We start from the raw sequence: 18,279 nt of genomic DNA, 5'->3' as shown, positions 1-18,279 counted from the left end.
CTGCATCCCGGAATTTCCTAAATCCTCCCCTCCCATCCAGAACTTTTTAATAAAAGGAAAGAAAAGAATAAAAAAAATGCAAAATAGAAAAAAAAACAACGAAAAAGGTGAAAAAAACGGAAAAAAAGGAAAAAAACCCTAAAAAACCCCTCAAAAATAAAATTAAAATAGGAAAATTAAATATAAAAAATGGGAAAAAAATCAAAATAAAAATGCGGCGCCATCCAGGGAAGAAAAAACCAACAATTTTTAGTAGCGATGACGTCATCAGAGGTTAATTAGGTGCAAATTAACGAGGTTTTTGCAGGAGCAGCAGAGTGGCGCAGCGGGAGCGTGCTGGGCCCATAACCCAGAGGTCGATGGATCGAAACCATCCTCTGCTAAATCCCATTTTTCGCTGCTTTTTTCCCATTTTTCGCTGTTTTTTCCCATTTTTCCCGATTTTTTCCCATTTTTCCCGAATTTTTCCCCCATTTTCGCCAATTTTTTCCCCACTTTTCCCGATTTTTTTCCCATTTTCCCCAATTTTTTTCCCATTTTTGCTATTTTTTCCCATTTTTCGCTATTTTTTCCCATTTTTCGTGATTTTTTTTCCCATTTTCCCCGATTTTTTCCCATTTTTCCCGAATTTTTTTCCCATTTTCCCCCGGATTTTTTCCATTTTTCGCTGGTTTTTTCCCCATTTTTCCCGACTTTTTTCCCATTTTCCCCAATTTTTTTCCCATTTTTGCTATTTTTTCCCATTTTTCGCTATTTTTTCCCATTTTTCGTGATTTTTTTTCCCATTTTCCCCGATTTTTTCCCATTTTTCCCGAATTTTTTTCCCATTTTCCCCCGGATTTTTTCCATTTTTCGCTGGTTTTTTCCCCATTTTTCCCGACTTTTTTCCCATTTTCCCCGATTTTTTTCCCATTTTTCGCTATTTTTTCCCATTTTTCGTGATTTTTTTCCCATTTCCCCCCATTTTTTCCCATTTTTCCCGAATTTTTTCCCATTTTCCCCGATTTTTTTCCATTTTTCCCCATTTTTTCCCCATTTTTCCCGATTTTTTCCCATTTTTCCCGATTTTTTCCCATTTTCCCCGATTTTTTCCCATTTTTCCTGATTTTTTCCCCCATTTTCCCCAATTTTTTCCCCATTTTTCCCGATTTTTTCCCCATTTTCCCCAATTTTTTCCCCATTTTCCCCAATTTTTTCCCCATTTTCCCCGATTTTTTCCCATTTTTCGCTATTTTTTATCATTTTTCGCTATTTTTTCCCATTTTCCCCGATTTTTTTTTGCCATTTTTCCCGATTTTTCCCCCCATTTTTCCCGATTTTTCCCCATTTTTCGTGATTTTTTTTTCCATTTCCCCGATTTTCCCCCCATTTTTCCCGATTTTTTTCCCATTTTTCGCTATTTTTTCCCATTTTTCGCTATTTTTTCCCATTTTTCCCGATTTTTTTCCATTTTCCCGATTTTTTCCCCCATTTTCCCCGATTTTTTCCCCATTTTTCCCGATTTTTCCCATTTCCCCCTCAATTTACCCCTTTAATTTCATTTTCCCTTCCTTTTTTCCCATTTTCCCCTCAATTTATCCCTTTAATTTCATTTTTCCCCCTCATTTTTTCCCATTTTCCCCTCATTTTATCCCAGTTTTTCTCTAAATTTCCATTTTTCACCTCAATTTTCCCATTTCTTCTCATTTTCCCCCATTTTCTTTCATTTTTCCCCCTTTTCCTTCATTTTCCCCAAATTTTTCCCAATTTTTTCCTCTTTTTCCCTGAATTTTCCCATTTTCACCCAAATTTTTCCCTCAATTTTCCCCTTTTAAACTCAATTCCCCTCGATTTTCCCATTTTCCCTCAATTTTCCCTTTTCCCCCTCATTTTTTCCCATTTTCCCTCAATTTTCCCATTTTTCCCTCTTTTCCCCTCATTTTTTTTCCGTTGAAATTCGGGTTTTTTTCGGCGGAAAAGGGAAAAAAAAAAATGAGATTTAAAAAAAGGCGGAAAAGGCAAAAAAAAAAAGGCGGAAAAATGTAAAATAATTGGAAAAACTGAAGAAAACCGATGGAAATAAAGAAAAAATGTTTAAAAAAGAGGGGAAAAATCAAATAGAACCAGGAAAAATATAAAATAAAATAAAATAAAGCGAAATAAAATAAAATAAAATAAAATAAATTAAAATAAAACGAAATAAAATAAAGCGAAATAAAATAAAATAAAATAAAATAAAATAAAATAAAATAAAATAAAATAAAATAAAATAAAATAAAATAAAATAAAATAAATAAAAATAAAAATAAAGCTAAATAAAATAAAGCGAAATAAAATAAAATAAAATAAAATAAAATAAAATAAAGCGAAATAAAATAAAATAAAATAAAGCGAAATAAAATAAAATAAAATAAAATAAAATAAAATACAATAAAATAAAATAAAATAAAATAAAATAAAATAAAATAAAATAAAATAAACCCAGGAAAATTATAAAATAAAATAAAATAAATGGAAATAAAATAAAAAAAAGCGAAATAAAATAAAATAAAGCGAAATAAAATAAAATAAAATAAAATAAAATAAAATAAAATAAAATAAAATAAAATAAAATAAAACGAAATAAAATAAAATAAAATAAAACCAGGAAAAATATAAAATAAAATAAAATAAAGCGAAATAAAATAAAATAAAACAAAACCAGGAAAAATATAAAATAAAATAAAATAAAGCTAAATAAAATAAAGCGAAATAAAATAAAATAAAATAAAATAAAATAAAATAAAATAAAATAAAATAAAATAAAATAAAATAAAATAAAATAAAATAAAATAAAATAAAATAAAATAAAGCGAAATAAAATAAAATAAAATAAAATAAAATAAAATAAAATAAAATAAAATAAAATAAAACAAAATGTAATGTAATGTAATGTAATGTAATATAATGTAATATAATATAATATAATATAATATAATATAATATAATATAATATAATATAATATAATATAATATAATATAATATAATATAATATAATATAATATAATATAATATAATATAATATAATATAATATAATATAATATAATATAATATAATATAATATAATATAATATAATATAATGAGGAAAAACTCCTCGGGTCCTTCCGGGACTCGAACCCCGGTCCCACCCGTGACGGGGCGGGGCCGATCCCGCTGCGCCACCGAGGAGGAGGGGGCGCCCGGGGCAGCTGGGAGCCCCAAAAAGGCACAGGGGGAGATTATTTTTTTTTTTTTTTTTGGGGGGTCTCCCCTCCCCTATTTTTGTTCCCGGGGGGGATTTTGGGGGGAACTGAGGGGCTTTGGGGTGATTTTGGGGGGAACTGAGGGGTTTTGGGTGGATTTTGGGGGGAACTGAGGGGTTTTGGGGGGATTTTGGGGGGAACTGAGGGGTTTTGGGGGGATTTTGGGGGGAACTGAGGGGTTTTGGGGGGATTTTGGGGGGAACTGAGGGGTTTTGGGAGGATTTTGGGGGGAACTGAGGGACTTTGGGGGGATTTTGGGGGGAACTGAGGGGTTTTGGGGGGATTTTGGGGGGAACTGAGGGGTTTTGGGGGGATTTTGGGGGGAATTGAGGGGTTTTGGGGGGATTTTGGGGAATCCCTGGGGAAATTTGGGGGGGATTCGAGGGGTTTTGGGGTCTTGGGATTTTCGGGGGGTGGGGGGATTTCAGGGGGATTTAGGGGGGATTTTGGGGAATCCCTGGGGAGATTTTGGGGCGATTTGAGGGTTTTGGGGGGGATTTGAGGGGTCTTTGGGGGGATTTTCGGGGGGTGAGGGGGTTTCAGGGGAATTTTGGGGAATCCCTGGAGTGATTTTTGGAGGATTAGAGGGATTTTAGGGGGATTTTCGGGGGGTGAGGAAGTTTTAGGAGGATTTTGGGAGGATTTTGAGGGGATTTGAGGGGCTTTAGGGGGATTTTGGAGAATTCCTGGAGAGATTTTGGGGGGATTTGAGGGTTTTTGGGGGGATTTAAGGGGGATTTTCGGGGGGTGAGGAAGTTTTAGGAGAATTTGGGGGGGATTTTGGGGAGATGAGGGGGTTTGGGGAGGATTTTGGAGAATTCCTGGAGAGATTTTGGGGAAATTTGAAGGTTTTTGGGGGGGATTTTCGGGGTCTTTGGGGGGATTTTCGGGGGGTGAGGGGGTTTTAGGAGAATTTTGGGGAGAATTGAGGGGTTTTGGGGGGATTTTGGGGAATCCCTGGGAAGATTTTGGGGCAATTTGAGGGTTTTTGGGGGGATTTAAGGGGGATTTTGGGGGGTGAGGGGGTTTAGAAGGATTTTGGGGGGATTTGGGGGGATTTGGGGGGTCCCGGGACACACGAATAGAGTGGGGGAGGGGATTTGAGCTGAAATTCGGGCGATTTTGGGGGGCGGGGTCCCCTGAATCGAGGTTTTGGGGTCTCCCCTTTTTGGGGGGAGGGGAAATGGGGGGGTTTGGGGTCTCCCCTTTTTGGGGGGGGGGGGGGGTGGGGGAGGGGCTGGGGGGGGGTGATGGGGGTTGAGGGCGGCGCGGAGAACGCGCGGGCGCCGTGGCTTAGTTGGTTAAAGCGCCTGTCTAGTAAACAGGAGATCCTGGGTTCGAATCCCAGCGGTGCCTCAGCTTCTGTCGCGGCCATATCGCGACAGCACCGCCCGATTTTACTTCTATTATTATTTTTTAAATTTTTTTTTAATTCATCACATCCCCCGTTTTTTTTTCTTTAAAATCGAATAAATTCCTTTCAAACGAAACGCTAAATATGGGGGAGAAGGAAAAGAGGGACCGCGAGGCGTTGGAAAAAAAGGGAAAAGGGGGAAAAAAAATAATAAAAATAAAATAAAACAAATTAGGCGAGTTTTTATTTCCCTGACCGGGAATCGAACCCGGGCCGCGGCGGTGAGAGCGCCGAATCCTAACCACTAGACCACCAGGGAGAGCCGCCAGCGCCACTGCGCCGGCGCCACCAGAGGCGCAACGCCGCGTCCTGATTGGCTGGACAAGCTCTGAAGGGCTGTCAATCAAGGTGGAGAACCAATCAGAGCGCGGCTCGGGGGCGGTCGCGCCGCCGCCTCAGGTTTCCCGCCTCCCGCGCTGCGCCCTGTGGGGGGAGAATTTCGGGGATTTTGGGGTAGAATTTGGGTGTTTCTTTGTAGGATTCACGGGTTTTGGAGGGAATTCGGGGGTTTTTGAGCGAAATGCGATGATTTTGGGGCAAAACTTGGGTATTTCGGATGTTAATTCGTGGATTTTGAACGGCGCGGCGTCGAACGCGAATGCTCCGAGCTGATTGGCTGGGCGGGTGAGGAGAGGGTGTCAATCACAGTGGAGAGCCAATCAGAACGCCGATATGGGGTGGTCACGCCTTCCGCCTCAGGTTTCCCGCCTCTCCCGTCCGGAAATGCGCGGAGGAAATTTGGGGATTTTTGGGATGAAATTCGGGGATTTTGGTGAAAATTTCGGCGTTTTAGGGGTGGAATTCTCGGGTTTGGGGGGAAATTCGAGGATTTGTGTGCGAAAAACGGAGATTTTGGGGAGAAATCCGAGGATTCTGAGCCACACTCTCCAGACGCCGCGCCGCGCGCTGATTGGCTGCGCGTGATGAATGCAGCTGTCAATCAAAGTGGAGAACCAATCAGAATGCACGTGTGGTGCTTGGTAACGCCCCCTCCCGGCTTTCCCGCCGGGAATTTTGGGTGAAATTTGGGAATTTTGGGGTGAAATTTGGAAATTTTGGGATAAATTTGGGAATTTTGGGATAAATTTGGGAATTTGGCGGCGGAATTTGGGAATTTTGGAATAAATTCAGGAATTTTGGGGTTAAATTTGGGAATTTTGGGGCAAAATTTGGAGATCTTGTGGCAAATTTGGGGGATTTTGGGGTGAAAATGAGAGATTTGGGCTGGAATTGGGGCATTTTGGGGTGAAATTTGGGGATTCTGTGGCAAAATTTGGCGATTTTGGGCTGAAATTCAGAGATTTGGGCTGGAATTTGGCCATTGTGGGGTGAAATTTGTGGGTTTTGGGGTGAAATTTGGTGATTTGGGCTGGAATTTGGCCATTTTGGGGTTGAATTTGGTGATTTTGAGGTGAAATTTGGTGATTTTGGGGTGAAATTTGATGATTTTGGGGTTGAATTTGGTGATTTTGGAGTGAAATTTGATGATTTTGGGGTGAAATTTGGGGATTTCCGAACAACCACGAGGACACCAAGCTCCCAAGCATCGCTTCTCGTCCTTTTCCCTCCGGAATTCACAGCAGAGACAGCCCCGGACCCGCAGAAACACCCGGAACAACCCCAGAACTGCACAGGTGACACCCAGGTGTCCCTCAGGTGTCACCCAGGTGTCACCCAGGTGTCACCCAGGTGTTCAGGTGTCACTCGGTGTCCCTCAGGTGTTGTTCAGGTGTCACCCAGGTGTCACTTGGTGTCCCTCAGGTGTCATTCAGGTGTTGTTCAGGTGTCACTTGGTGTCCCTCAGGTGTCCCTCAGGTGTCGTTCAGGTGTCATTCAGGTGTCGTTCAGGTGTCAGGTGTTCAGGTGTCACCAGGTGTCCCCCGGGTGTCACTAAGGTGTTGTTCAGGTGTTCAGGTGTCACTCAGGTGTCACTCGGTGTCACCCAGGTGTTCAGGTGTCACTCAGGTGTTCAGGTGTCACTCAGGTGTCACTCAGGTGTTGTTCAGGAGTCACCCAGGTGTCACTCAGGAGTCACCCGGGTGTCACTCAGGTGTTGTTCAGGTGTCACCCAATTGTCCTTCAGGTGTCATTCAGGTGTCATTCAGGTGTCACTCAGGTGTCGTTCAGGTGTCATTCAGGTGTCACTCAGGTGTCACTCAGGTGTCACCCAGATGTCCCTCAGCTGTCACCCAGGTGTCACTCAGGTGTTCAGGTGTTGTTCAGGTGTCACTCAGGTGTTGTTCCGGTGTCATTCAGGTGTCATTCAGGTGTCCCTCAGGTGTTCAGGTGTTCAGGTGTCACCCAGGTGTTGTTCAGGTGTCACCCAGGTGTCACTCAGGTGTCACTCAGGTGTCACTCAGGTGTTCAGGTGTCACCCAGTTGTCCCTCAGGTGTTGTTCAGGTGTCACTCGGTGTCACTCAGGTGTCACTCGGTGTCATTCAGGTGTCATTCAGGTGTTCAGGTGTCACCCAGGTGTCGTTCAGGTGTCACTCAGGTGTCATTCAGGTGTCACTCAGGTGTCACCCGGGTGTCACTCAGGTGTCACTCAGGTGTCACTCAGGTGTCACCCAGGTGTCCCTCAGCTGTCACCCAGGTGTCCCTCAGGTGTTCAGGTGTCACCCGGGTGTCACTCAGGTGTCACTCAGGTGTCGTTCAGGTGTCGTTCAGGTGTTGTTCAGGTGTCACTCAGGTGTCACTCAGGTGTTGTTCAGGTGTCACAGGTGTCACCCAGGTGTCACTCAGGTGTTGTTTAGGTGTCACTTGGTGTCACTCAGGTGTTCAGGTGTTGTTCAGGTGTTGTTCAGGTGTCACTCAGGTGTCACTCAGGTGTCCCTCAGGTGTCATTCAGGTGTCCCTCAGGTGTTGTTCAGGTGTCATTCAGGTGTCACTCGGGTGTCACTCAGATGTCATTCAGGTGTCCCTCAGGTGTCATTCAGGTGTCATTCAGGTGTCGTTCAGGTGTCGTTCAGGTGTCGTTCAGGTGTCGTTCAGGTGTCATTCAGGTGTCATTCAGGTGTTGTTCAGGTGTCGTTCAGATGTTGTTCAGGTGTCGTTCAGGTGTCATTCAGGTGTCATTCAGGTGTCATTCAGGTGTTCAGGTGTCATTCAGGTGTCACTCAGGTGTCATTCAGGTGTCGTTCAGGTGTCGTTCAGGTGTCATTCAGGTGTCATTCAGGTGTCATTCAGGTGTTCAGGTGTCACTCAGGTGTCGTTCAGGTGTCGTTCAGGTGTTGTTCAGATGTTGTTCAGGTGTCATTCAGGTGTCAGGGGTCACCCGGTTGTCCCTCAGGTGTCACTCGGGGTCACTCAGGTGTCCCTCAGGTGTCCCTCAGGTGTCCCTCAGGTGTCACTCAGGTGTTGTTCAGGTGTCACTCAGGGTCACTCCGGTGTCATTCAGGTGTCACTCAGATGTTGTTCAGGTGTCATTCAGGTGTCATTCAGGTGTTCAGGTGTCATTCAGGTGTCACTCAGGTGTTGTTCAGGTGTCATTCAGGTGTCATTCAGGTGTCATTCAGGTGTCATTCAGGTGTCCCTCAGGTGTCACTCAGGTGTCGTTCAGGTGTCATTCAGGTGTCATTCAGGTGTCATTCAGGTGTCGTTCAGGTGTCGTTCAGGTGTTGTTCAGGTGTCACTCAGGCTTCAACCAGGTCCCCTCCTCCTCCACCTCCCGCGGCACCACCAGGAACAGCTCCGAGCTCCCCTCATCCAACACCCGCTGCAGGAACTCCCTGCAGGTGAGACCCCCAGGTGAGACCCCCCCAGGTGAGACCCCCAGGTGACACTGCCCAGGTGAGACCCCCAGGTGAGACCCTCACGTGAGACCCTCAGGTGAGACCCCCAGGTGAGACCCCCAGGTGAGACCCCCAGGTGAGACCCCCAGGTGACACTGCCCAGGTGAGACCCCCAGGTGAGACCCCCAGGTGAGACCACCCAGGTGAGACCCCCAAGTGAGACCCCCAGGTGAGACCCCCAGGTGACACTGCCCAGGTGAGACCCCCAGGTGAGACCACCAGGTGAGACCCCCAGGTGACACCCCCAGGTGAGACCCCCGGTTAGACCACCCAGGTGAGACCCCCCAGGTGAGACCCCCAGGTGAGACCCCCCCAGGTGAGACCCCCAGGTGAGACCCTCAGGTGAGACCCCCAGGTGAGACCCCCCAGGTGAGACCCCCCAGGTGAGACCCCCAGGTGAGACCCCCAGGTGACACTGCCCAGGTGAGACCCTCAGGTGACACTGCCCAGGTGAGACCCCCCAGGTGAGACCCCCCAGGTGAGACCCCCCAGGTGACACCCCCAGGTGACACCCCCAGGTGAGACCCCCAGGTGAGACCACCCAGGTGAGACCCCCAGGTGACACTGCCCAGGTGAGACCCTCAGGTGAGACCCTCAGGTGACACCCCCAGGTGAGACCCTCAGGTGACACCCCCAGGTGAGACCCCCAGGTGAGACCCCCCAGGTGAGACCCTCAGGTGACACTGCCCAGGTGACACTGCCCAGGTGAGACCCCCCCAGGTGACACCCCCAGGTGAGACTGCCCAGGTGAGACCCCCAGGTGAGACCCTCAGGTGACACCCCCAGGTGACACCCCCAGGTGAGACCCTCAGGTGACACCCCCAGGTGAGACCCCCAGCACCCCTGATCCCACCTGATCCCACCTGAGCTCACCTGAGCCCACCTGAGCCCACCTGTGACACACCTGAGAGCCCACCTGAGCCCATCTGGGGCTCATTTGGGCTCACCTGAGCTCACCTGAGCCCACCTGATCCCACCTGGGAGCCCACCTGACCCCACCCAACCCCACCCGAGCCCACCTGATCCCACCTGGGGCTCACCTGAGCCCACCTGAGTCCACCTGTGACCCCACCTGTCCCCACCTGAGCTCACCTGTGACACACCTGAGCTCACCTGAGCCCACCTGAGCCCACCTGGGAGCTCACCTGAGCCCACCTGTCCCCACCTGAGCTCACCTGAGCTCACCTGTCCCCACCTGAGCTCACCTGAGCTGTGCCTCGCTGCCGATGCTGGCAGGTGCGGGCAGTTTGGAGTCACCTGGGGCTCACCTGAGCTCACCTGAGCTCACCTGAGCTGTGTCTCGGTGCCGATGCTGGCAGGTGCGGGCAGTTTGGAGTCACCTGAGCTCACCTGAGCTGTGTCTCGCTGCCGATGCTGGCAGGTGCGGGCAGTTTGGAGTCACCTGAGCTCACCTGGGGCTCACCTGAGCTCACCTGAGCTCACCTGAGCTGTGCCTCGCTGCCGATGCTGGCAGGTGCGGGCAGTTTGGAGTCACCTGGGCTCACCTGAGCTCACCTGGGCTCACCTGAGCTCACCTGAGCTGTGTCTCGGTGCCGATGCTGGCAGGTGCGGGCAGTTTGGAGTCACCTGAGCTCACCTGAGCTGTGTCTCAGTGCCGATGCTGGCAGGTGCGGGCAGTTTGGAGTCACCTGGGCTCACCTGGGCTCACCTGAGCTCACCTGAGCTGTGTCTCAGTGCCGATGCTGGCAGGTGCGGGCAGTTTGGAGTCACCTGAGCTCACCTGAGCTGTGTCTCGCTGCCGATGCTGGCAGGTGTGGGCAGTTTGGAGTCACCTGAGCTCACCTGAGCTGTGTCTCGCTGCCGATGCTGGCAGGTGGGGGCAGTTTGGAGTCACCTGAGCACACCTGAGCTCACCTGGGCTCACCTGAGCTCACCTGAGCTGTGTCTCGCTGCCGATGCTGGCAGGTGCGGGCAGTTTGGAGTCCAGGTTGTAGAAGGAATCCCCCAGGTGTCTCACGCTCAGCCAGTGGGGCCGGGCCAGCGGCAGCCGCAGCCCCCCCAGACGGGGCCGGGAGGGGACGTTGAGCAGGAACCCCAGGACTGGGGACACCGAGAGCCGCTCCAGGGGGCTGGGGACAGCGGGACAACACCATTAATTAATTAGGGTTCGTTAATTAACACCCCGAATTAATTGGGGTTCGTTAATTAACACCCCAGATTAATTGGGGTTAGTTAATTGACACCCCAGATTAATTGGGGAGGGGACGTTGAGCAGGAACCCCAGGACCGGGGACACCGAGAGCCGCTCCAGGGGGCTGGGGACAGCGGGACAACACCATTAATTAACAGGGGTTCATTAATTAACAACCCGAATTAATTTGGGTTAATTAATTGACACCACAAATTGACTGGGGTTCATTAATTAACACCCCACATTTATTGGGGGCGTTAATTAACGGGGGGGGGGACACCGAGAGCCGCTCCAGGGGGCTGGGGACACCAGGACAACACCATTAATTAACATGGGTTCGTTAATTAACACCCCAAGTTAATTGGGGTTCGTTAATTAACACAACAAATTAATTTGGGTTAGTTAATTGACACCCCAAATTAATTGGGGTTAATTAACACCACAAATTAATAGGGGGCGTTAATTAACAGGGGGGGACACCGACAGCTGCTCCAGGGGCCTGGGGGACACCAGGAGCACCCCCCAAATTAACTGGGGTTCGTTAATTAACACCCCAAATTAATAGGGGTTCAGTAATTAATACCACAAATTAATTGGGGTTCATTAATTAACACCACAAATTAACTGGGGTTCGGTAATTAACACCCCAGATTAATTGGGGAGGGGACGTTCAGCAGGAACCCCAGCACCGGGGACACCGAGAGCCGCGCCAGGGGGCTGGGGACACCGGGACAACACCATTAATTAACATGGGTTCGTTAATTAACACCCCAAGTTAATTTGGGTTCGTTAATTAACACCATAAATTAATTTGGGTTAGTTAATTGACACCCCAAATTAATTGGGGTTAATTAACACCACAAATTAATAGGGGGCGTTAATTAACAGGGGGGGACACCGAGAGCCGCTCCAGGGGGCTGGGGGACACCAGGACCACCCCCCAAATTAACTGGGGTTCGTTAATTAACACACCAGATTAATAGGGGTTCGTTAATTAACACCACAAATTAACTGGGGTTCGTTAATTAACACCACAAATTAATAGGGGTTCATTAATTAACACCACAAATTCATTGGGGACATTAATTAAGGGGGGGGGACACCGATACCACCCCTCAGATTAACTGGGGTTTGTTAATTAACACCCCAAATTAATTGGGGAGGGGGCGTTAATTAACGGGGGGGGGACACCGAGAGCCGCTCCTGGGGGCTGGGGACACCGGGACCACCCCCCAAATTAACTGGGGTTCGTTAATTAACACCCCAAATTAATAGGGGGCATTCATTAATAGGGGGGGCGCCGAGACCACCCCCCAAATTAACTGGGGTTCGTTAATTAACACCTCAAATTAATTTGGTTAATTAATCAGCACCCCAAATTAATAGGGGGCGTTAACTAACGGGGGGGACACTGAGACCACCCCCCAAATTAACTGGGGTTAATTAATTAACACCCCAAATTAATTGGGGAGGGGGTGTTAATTAACGGGGGGGGGGGGGACAGCGAGACCACCCCCCAAATTAATTTGGGTTAATTAATTAACACCCCAAGGGATTGGTTTGAATTTGGGTCTGGGGTCTCAGATCGATCGTGGGCATTGCAGGCACTGAAATGGGTGGGGGGGAGAGATTTGAGAGGTGCCAAATTTGGGTCTGGGGTCTCAGAGAAGCCCCAGATTTGGGTGTGGGGTCCCGTGAGGGGTGCGGGATTTGGGTCTGGGGTCTCGAGGCTCCATCCAAAATTTGGGGAGGGGTCTCAGCACCTTTTGTCCCAACACACCCCAGGAGAAACAAGAAATTTGAGAGGTCCCAAATTTGGGTTGGGGGTCTCAGAGGGATCCCAAATTTGGGTCTGGGGTCTCAGAGAAGCCCCAAATTTGGGTGGGGGGGTCCCGGGAGGGGTGCGGGAATTGGGTCTGGGGTCTCGAGAATCCATCCCTAATTTGGGGAGGGGTCTCAGCACCTTTTGTGCCAGCACACCCCAGGATAAATGAAACATTTACAGGTTTCCCATTGGGTTGAGGGTCCAGAATTTGGGTCTGGGGTCTCAGAGAAGTCCCAGATTTGGGTGGGGGGTCCCAGGAAAGGTTCAGAATTTGGGTCTGGGGTCTCGAGGCTCTGTCCCTAATTTGGGGAGGGGTCTCCTCACCTTTGGTCCCAATATACCCCAGCAGAAAGGAAAAATTTGCTGGTTTCCCATTGGGTTGAGGGTCCAGAATTTGGGTCTGGGGTCTCGGGGCAGCCCCAGATTTGGGTGGGGGGTCCCGTGAGGGGTGCGGGAATTGGGTCTGGGGTCTCGAGGCTCCATCCCTAATTTGGGGAGGGGTCTCCTCACCTTTTGTCCCAATAAACCCCAGCAGAAAGGAAAAATTTGCAGGTTTCCCATTGGGTTGAGGGTCCAGAATTTGGGTCTGGGGTCTCAGAGCAGCCCCAGATTTGGGTGGGGGGTCCCGGGAGGGGTGCGGGAATTGGGTCTGGAGTCTGTGGGAATTTGGGGAGGGGTCTCACCGCCGCTTGTCCCACCAGACGGCCGCCAGCCCCAGCGTGGCAAAGGCAGCTCTCAATAGGGGTGGGGGTCTCAGAGGGATCCCAAATTTGGGTCTGGGGTCTCAGAGAAGCCCCAGATTTGGGTGGGGGGGTCCCAGGAAGGATTCAGAATTTGGGTCTGGGGTCTCGAGGCTCCGTCCCTAATTTGGGGAGGGGTCTCCCCACCTTTTGTGCCAACACACCCCAGGAGGAGAGATTCACAAGGTCCCAAATTTGGGTTGGGGGTCTCAGACAGGTCCCATATTTGGGTCTGGGGTCTCAGAGAAGCCCCAAATTTGGGTGGGGGGTCCCAGGTGGGGTCCAGAAATTGGGTCTGGGGTCTCGAGAATCCATCCCTAATTTGGGGAGGGGTCTCCCCACCTTTTGTCCCAATATACCTGAGGAGAAACGAGAAATTGGCAAGGTCCTGATTGAATCAGGGGTCCAGAATTTGGGTCTGGGGTCTCGGAGCAGCCCCAGATTTGGGTGGGGGGTCCCGGGAGGGGTGCGGGATTTGGGTCTGGGGTCTCGAGGCTCCATCCCTAATTTGGGGAGGGGTCTCCTCACCTTTTGTCCCAATAAACCCCAGCAGAAAGAAAAAATTTGCAGGTTTCCCATTGGGTTGAAGGTACAGAATTTGGGTCTGGGGTCTCAGAGCAGCCCCAGATTTGGGTGGGGGGTCCCGGGAGGGGTGCGGGAATTGGGTCTGGGGTCTGTGGGAATTTGGGGAGGGGTCTCACCGCCGCTTGTCCCAACACACCCTAAGATAAATGAGAAATTTACAGGTTTCCCATTGGGTTGAGGGTCCAGAATTTGGGTCTGGGGTCTCGGTGAAGCCCCAAATTTGGGTGGGGAGTCCCGAGAGGGGTGCGGGAATTGGGTCTGGGGTCTCCAGGATCCATCCCTAATTTGGGGAGGGGTCTCATTGGCTTATGTCCCAACACACCCCAGGAGAAAGGAGAGATTCGCAAGGTTCCCATTGAATCAGGGTCCCAGAATTTGGGTCTGGGGTCTCGGAGCAGCCCCAGATTTGGGTGGGGGGTCCCGTTATGGGTGCGGGAATTGGGTCTGGGGTCTGTGGGAATTTGGGGAGGGGTCTCACCGCCGCTTGTCCCACCAGACGGCCGCCAGCCCCAGCGTGCCCAGCGCTGCCATCACCACGTTGATGTCGTAGTTCCCCGTGCCCAGGGGGCTCCGGTGGGGGTTGGGCCGCGAGTTGGGGGCCAGCCTGGGGAGACCCCTCCCCAAATTAACCCGAGACCCCTCCCCAAATTAACCCCCTGAGACCCCTCCCCAAATTAACCCAACCCCTGAGACCCCTCCCCAAATTAACCCAAACACCAGAGACCCCTCCCCAAATTAACCCGAGACCCCTCCCCAAATTAACCCAAACACCAGAGACCCCTCCCCAAATTAACCCCAAGACCCCTCCCCAAATTAACCTGAGACCCCTCCCCAAATTAACCCGAGACCCCTCCCCAAATTAACCCCCTGAGACCCCTCCCCAAATTAACCCGAGACCCCTCCCCAAATTAACCCAACCTCTGAGACCCCTCCCCAAATTAACCCGAGACCCCTCCCCAAATTAACCCCCCGAGACCCCTCCCCAAATTAACCCCCTGAGACCCCTCCCCAAATTAACCCAACCCCTGAGACCCCTCCCCAAATTAACCTGAGACCCCTCCCCAAATTAACCCCCGAGACCCCTCCCCAAATTAACCCAACCCGAGACCCCTCCCCAAATTAACCCAAACACCAGAGACCCCTCCCCAAATTAACCCCCTGAGACCCCTCCCCAAATTAACCCAACCCCTGAGACCCCTCCCCAAATTAACCCAAACACCAGAGACCCCTCCCCAAATTAACCCAACCCCTGAGACCCCTCCCCAAATTAACCTGAGACCCCTCCCCAAATTAACCCGAGACCCCTCCCCAAATTAACCCCCTGAGACCCCTCCCCAAATTAACTCCCTGAGACCCCTCCCCAAATTAACCTGAGACCCCTCCCCAAATTAACCCCCTGAGACCCCTCCCCAAATTAACCTGAGACCCCTCCCCAAATTAACCCAACCCCTGAGACCCCTCCCCAAATTAACCTGAGACCCCTCCCCAAATTAACCCAACCCCTGAGACCCCTCCCCAAATTAACCTGAGACCCCTCCCCAAATTAACCCGAGACCCCTCCCCAAATTAACCCCCTGAGACCCCTCCCCAAATTAACTCCCTGAGACCCCTCCCCAAATTAACCTGAGACCCCTCCCCAAATTAACCCCCTGAGACCCCTCCCCAAATTAACCCAACCCCTGAGACCCCTCCCCAAATTAACCCGAGACCCCTCCCCAAATTAACCCGAGACCCCTCCCCAAATTAACCTGAGACCCCTCCCCAAATTAAAACACCAGAGACCCCTCCCCAAATTAAGACAAACACCAGAGACCCCTCCCCAAATTAACCCGAGACCCCTCCCCAAATTAACCCCGAGACCCCTCCCCCAATTAACCCCCCGAGACCCCTCCCCAAATTAACCCCAAGACCCCTCCCCCAATTAACCTGAGACCCCTCCCCAAATTAACCCCAGCCCCGAGACCCCTCCCCAAATTAACACAACCCCTGAGACCCCCTCCCCAAATTAACCCAAAGCCCTGAGACCCCTCCCCAAATTCAGGAAAACCCCATGAGACCCCCAGACCCCTCCCCAAATTCAGGACCCCTTCCCCCACCCCGGGGACCCCTCCCCAAATTCAAGAAAACCCCCCCGGGACCCCTCCCCAAATTCAGGACCCCTTCCCCCATCCCCCAGGGACCCCTCCCCCACCCCCAAGGACCCCTCCCCAAATTCAGGACCCCTCCCCCCACCCCCATGAGACCCCTCCCCAAATTCAGGACCCCTTCCCCCACCCCCCAGGACCCCTCCCCACCCCCAGGGACCCCTCCCCAAACTCAGGACCCCTCCCCCCACCCCCCGGGGACCCCTCCCCACCCCCAGGGACCCCTCCCCAAACTCAGGACCCCTCCCCCCACCCCCATGAGACCCCTCCCCAAACTCAGGACCTCTTCCCCCAGCCCCCAGGGACCCCTCCCCCACCCCCAGGGACCCCTCCCCAAATTCAGGACCCCTCCCCCCACCCCCCGGGGACCCCTCCCCACCCCCAGGGCCCCCTCCCCGAATTGGGTCTGGGGTCTCACCGGCGGCAGATGCCGTCGGCCGCGGCTTTGCTGAGCCAGGGCCGCTGCAGGAGGTTGTTGAGGGCGTGGAGGGCGCAGAGCTCCAGGCGCTGCCGCTCGTGGTAGAGACCCCCCGAGACCCCAGACCCAAATCCCGCCCCCGGACCCCCCCCCAAATCCCCCCGAGCCCCCGAGACCCCCCCCGGCTCCGGTGGGGGGGAGGGGGAGGCCTGGGGGGCTGCGGGGAGAGAGGGGAGGGGTCTCAGTCAGCTCCTGGAGCTCCTAAATTGGCTCAAAGCATCCTCAGAGACTCCTCCCCAAATTCGTGGTGTCCCCAAAATCCCACCCCGGGACCCCCAAATTCCTCCGGGACCCCCTGAAATTCCCCCAAAATCCCTCCCAGGGAACCCCCAGGATCCCCAAAATCCCCCCCAGACCCCTCCCCAAATTCGTGGTGTCCCCCAAATCCCCCCCAGGACCCCCAAAATTCCCCCGGGACCCCCCAAAATTCCCACGGGACTCCCAAAATCCTTCCCAGGGAACCCCCAGGATCCCCAAAATCCCCCCCAGACCCCTCCCCAAATTCGTGGTGTCCCCCAAATCCCCCCCAGGATGCCCAAATTCCTCCGGGAGCCCCCGAAATTCCCCCAAAATCCCTCCCAGAGACCCCCAGGATCCCCAAAATCCACCTGAGACACCTCCCCAAATTCGTGGTGTCCCCCCAAATCCCCCCCAGGACCCCCAAATTCACCCAGGACCCCCAAATTCACCCGGGACCCCCAAAATTCCCCCAAAATCCTTCCCAGAGACCTCCAGGTTACCCAAAATCCCCCCCAGACCCCTCCCCAAATTCGTGGTGTCCCACAAATCCCCCCCAGGACCCAAAATTCCCACAGAACCCCTCCCAGAGACCCCCAAATTACCCTGGGACCCCAAAATTCCCCCAAAATCCCTCCCAGAGACCCCCAAATTACCCTGGGACCCCCAAATCCCCCCCAATTCTTCCCAGAGACCCCCCCAAGATCCCAAAAATCTCCCTCAGACCCCTCCCCAAATTTGTGGTGTCCCACAATTCCCCCCAGGACCCCCAAATCCCCCCAAGACCCCAAAATCCCCCCCAGGACCCCAAATTCCTCCGGGACCCCCCAAAATTCCCCCAAAATCCCTCCCAGAGACCCCCAGGATCCCCCAAATCCCCTCTAAATTCCCTCAAATCCCCCCCAGACCCCTCCCCAAATTCCTGATGTCCCCCCAAATCCCCCCCAGGACCCCCAAATTTCCCCAAAATCCCTCCCAGAGACCCCCAGGATCCCCAAAATCCCCCTCAGAACCCCCAAATCCCCCTCAGGACCCCCAAATTCCTCCGGGACCCACCGAAATTCCCCCAAAATCCCTCCCAGAGATCCCCAGGGTCCCCAAAATCCCCCCAAATCCCCCTCAGGACCCCCAAATCCCCCTCAGGACCCCCAAATTCCTCCGGGACCCCCCGAAATTCCCCCAAAATCCCTCCCAGAGATCCCCAGACCCCCAAAATTCCAGGCACCCCCAAATTCTCCCCCCAAATCTCTTCAGGACCCCCAAACCCTCCCACAAGACCCCCCAAGTTTCTTCAAATCCCCCCAAAATCCCCCCAGGACCCCCCGATCCCCCCCCAGGCCTACCCGGCCCTTCCCCCTCACGGGCCCTCGGCGCGGCCTTCGCCTCCCTCCCCCCCAAACCCCCTCCTGCCCCCCAAAAAACCCCTCCGAGCCCCTCCTGCCCCACCCAAGCCCCCCCAGGACCCCTCAGGACCCCCCAAAATCCGGCCCCGGCTTCCCCCTCCTCACCCCGCTCGTCCTCCGGGGCCATGGCGGCCGCTGCCCCCTCAGGCCGCAACTACAACTCCCGTCATGCTTCGCGCAGCGCTGACCAATCAGAGCGCGCCGACCTCCTTCCCATGGCGCCTCCTAGCCAATCAGCGCCTCGAC

At 51.9% G+C, this 18,279-nt stretch overlaps 1 protein-coding gene and 3 non-coding genes across 5 annotated transcripts; 2 read left to right on the top strand and 2 right to left on the bottom strand.

Annotated features, from left to right (window-relative positions):
* The first annotated feature begins 311 nt into the window (after positions 1–311).
* On the top strand, positions 312–383 carry TRNAM-CAU (transfer RNA methionine (anticodon CAU)). The gene has a single exon. It is a non-coding gene; the product is annotated as a tRNA-Met (tRNA).
* A 4,162-nt stretch (positions 384–4,545) lies between these two features.
* Positions 4,546–4,619, top strand: TRNAT-AGU (transfer RNA threonine (anticodon AGU)). The gene has a single exon. It is a non-coding gene; the product is annotated as a tRNA-Thr (tRNA).
* A 245-nt stretch (positions 4,620–4,864) lies between these two features.
* On the bottom strand, positions 4,865–4,936 carry TRNAE-CUC (transfer RNA glutamic acid (anticodon CUC)). The gene has a single exon. It is a non-coding gene; the product is annotated as a tRNA-Glu (tRNA).
* Positions 4,937–8,166: 3,230 nt separating this feature from the next.
* LOC131574265 (josephin-2-like) lies at positions 8,167–18,175 on the bottom strand. Of its 2 annotated transcripts, XM_058828702.1 has the most exons (5): positions 18,139–18,175; positions 16,334–16,550; positions 14,250–14,375; positions 10,365–10,559; positions 8,167–8,406 (listed from the first exon to the last, which is right to left on the bottom strand). In XM_058828702.1, the coding sequence occupies exons 1-5, from the start codon at positions 18,158–18,160 to the stop codon at positions 8,307–8,309; spliced, it is 660 nt and encodes a 219-aa protein (XP_058684685.1). In that variant the 5' UTR covers positions 18,161–18,175; the 3' UTR covers positions 8,167–8,306. The 2 variants fall into 2 exon arrangements, with proteins under 2 accessions (XP_058684685.1, XP_058684686.1); XM_058828703.1 differs by lacking the exon at positions 14,250–14,375.
* Positions 18,176–18,279: the final 104 nt, after the last annotated feature.

The sequence above is a fragment of the Poecile atricapillus genome, unplaced genomic scaffold, assembly GCF_030490865.1.
Source record: "Poecile atricapillus isolate bPoeAtr1 unplaced genomic scaffold, bPoeAtr1.hap1 scaffold_210, whole genome shotgun sequence".
Taxonomy (NCBI): domain Eukaryota; kingdom Metazoa; phylum Chordata; class Aves; order Passeriformes; family Paridae; genus Poecile; species Poecile atricapillus.
The sequence above is the reverse complement of the archived record's forward strand: the minus strand, read 5'-3'. Positions and strand labels throughout refer to the sequence as shown.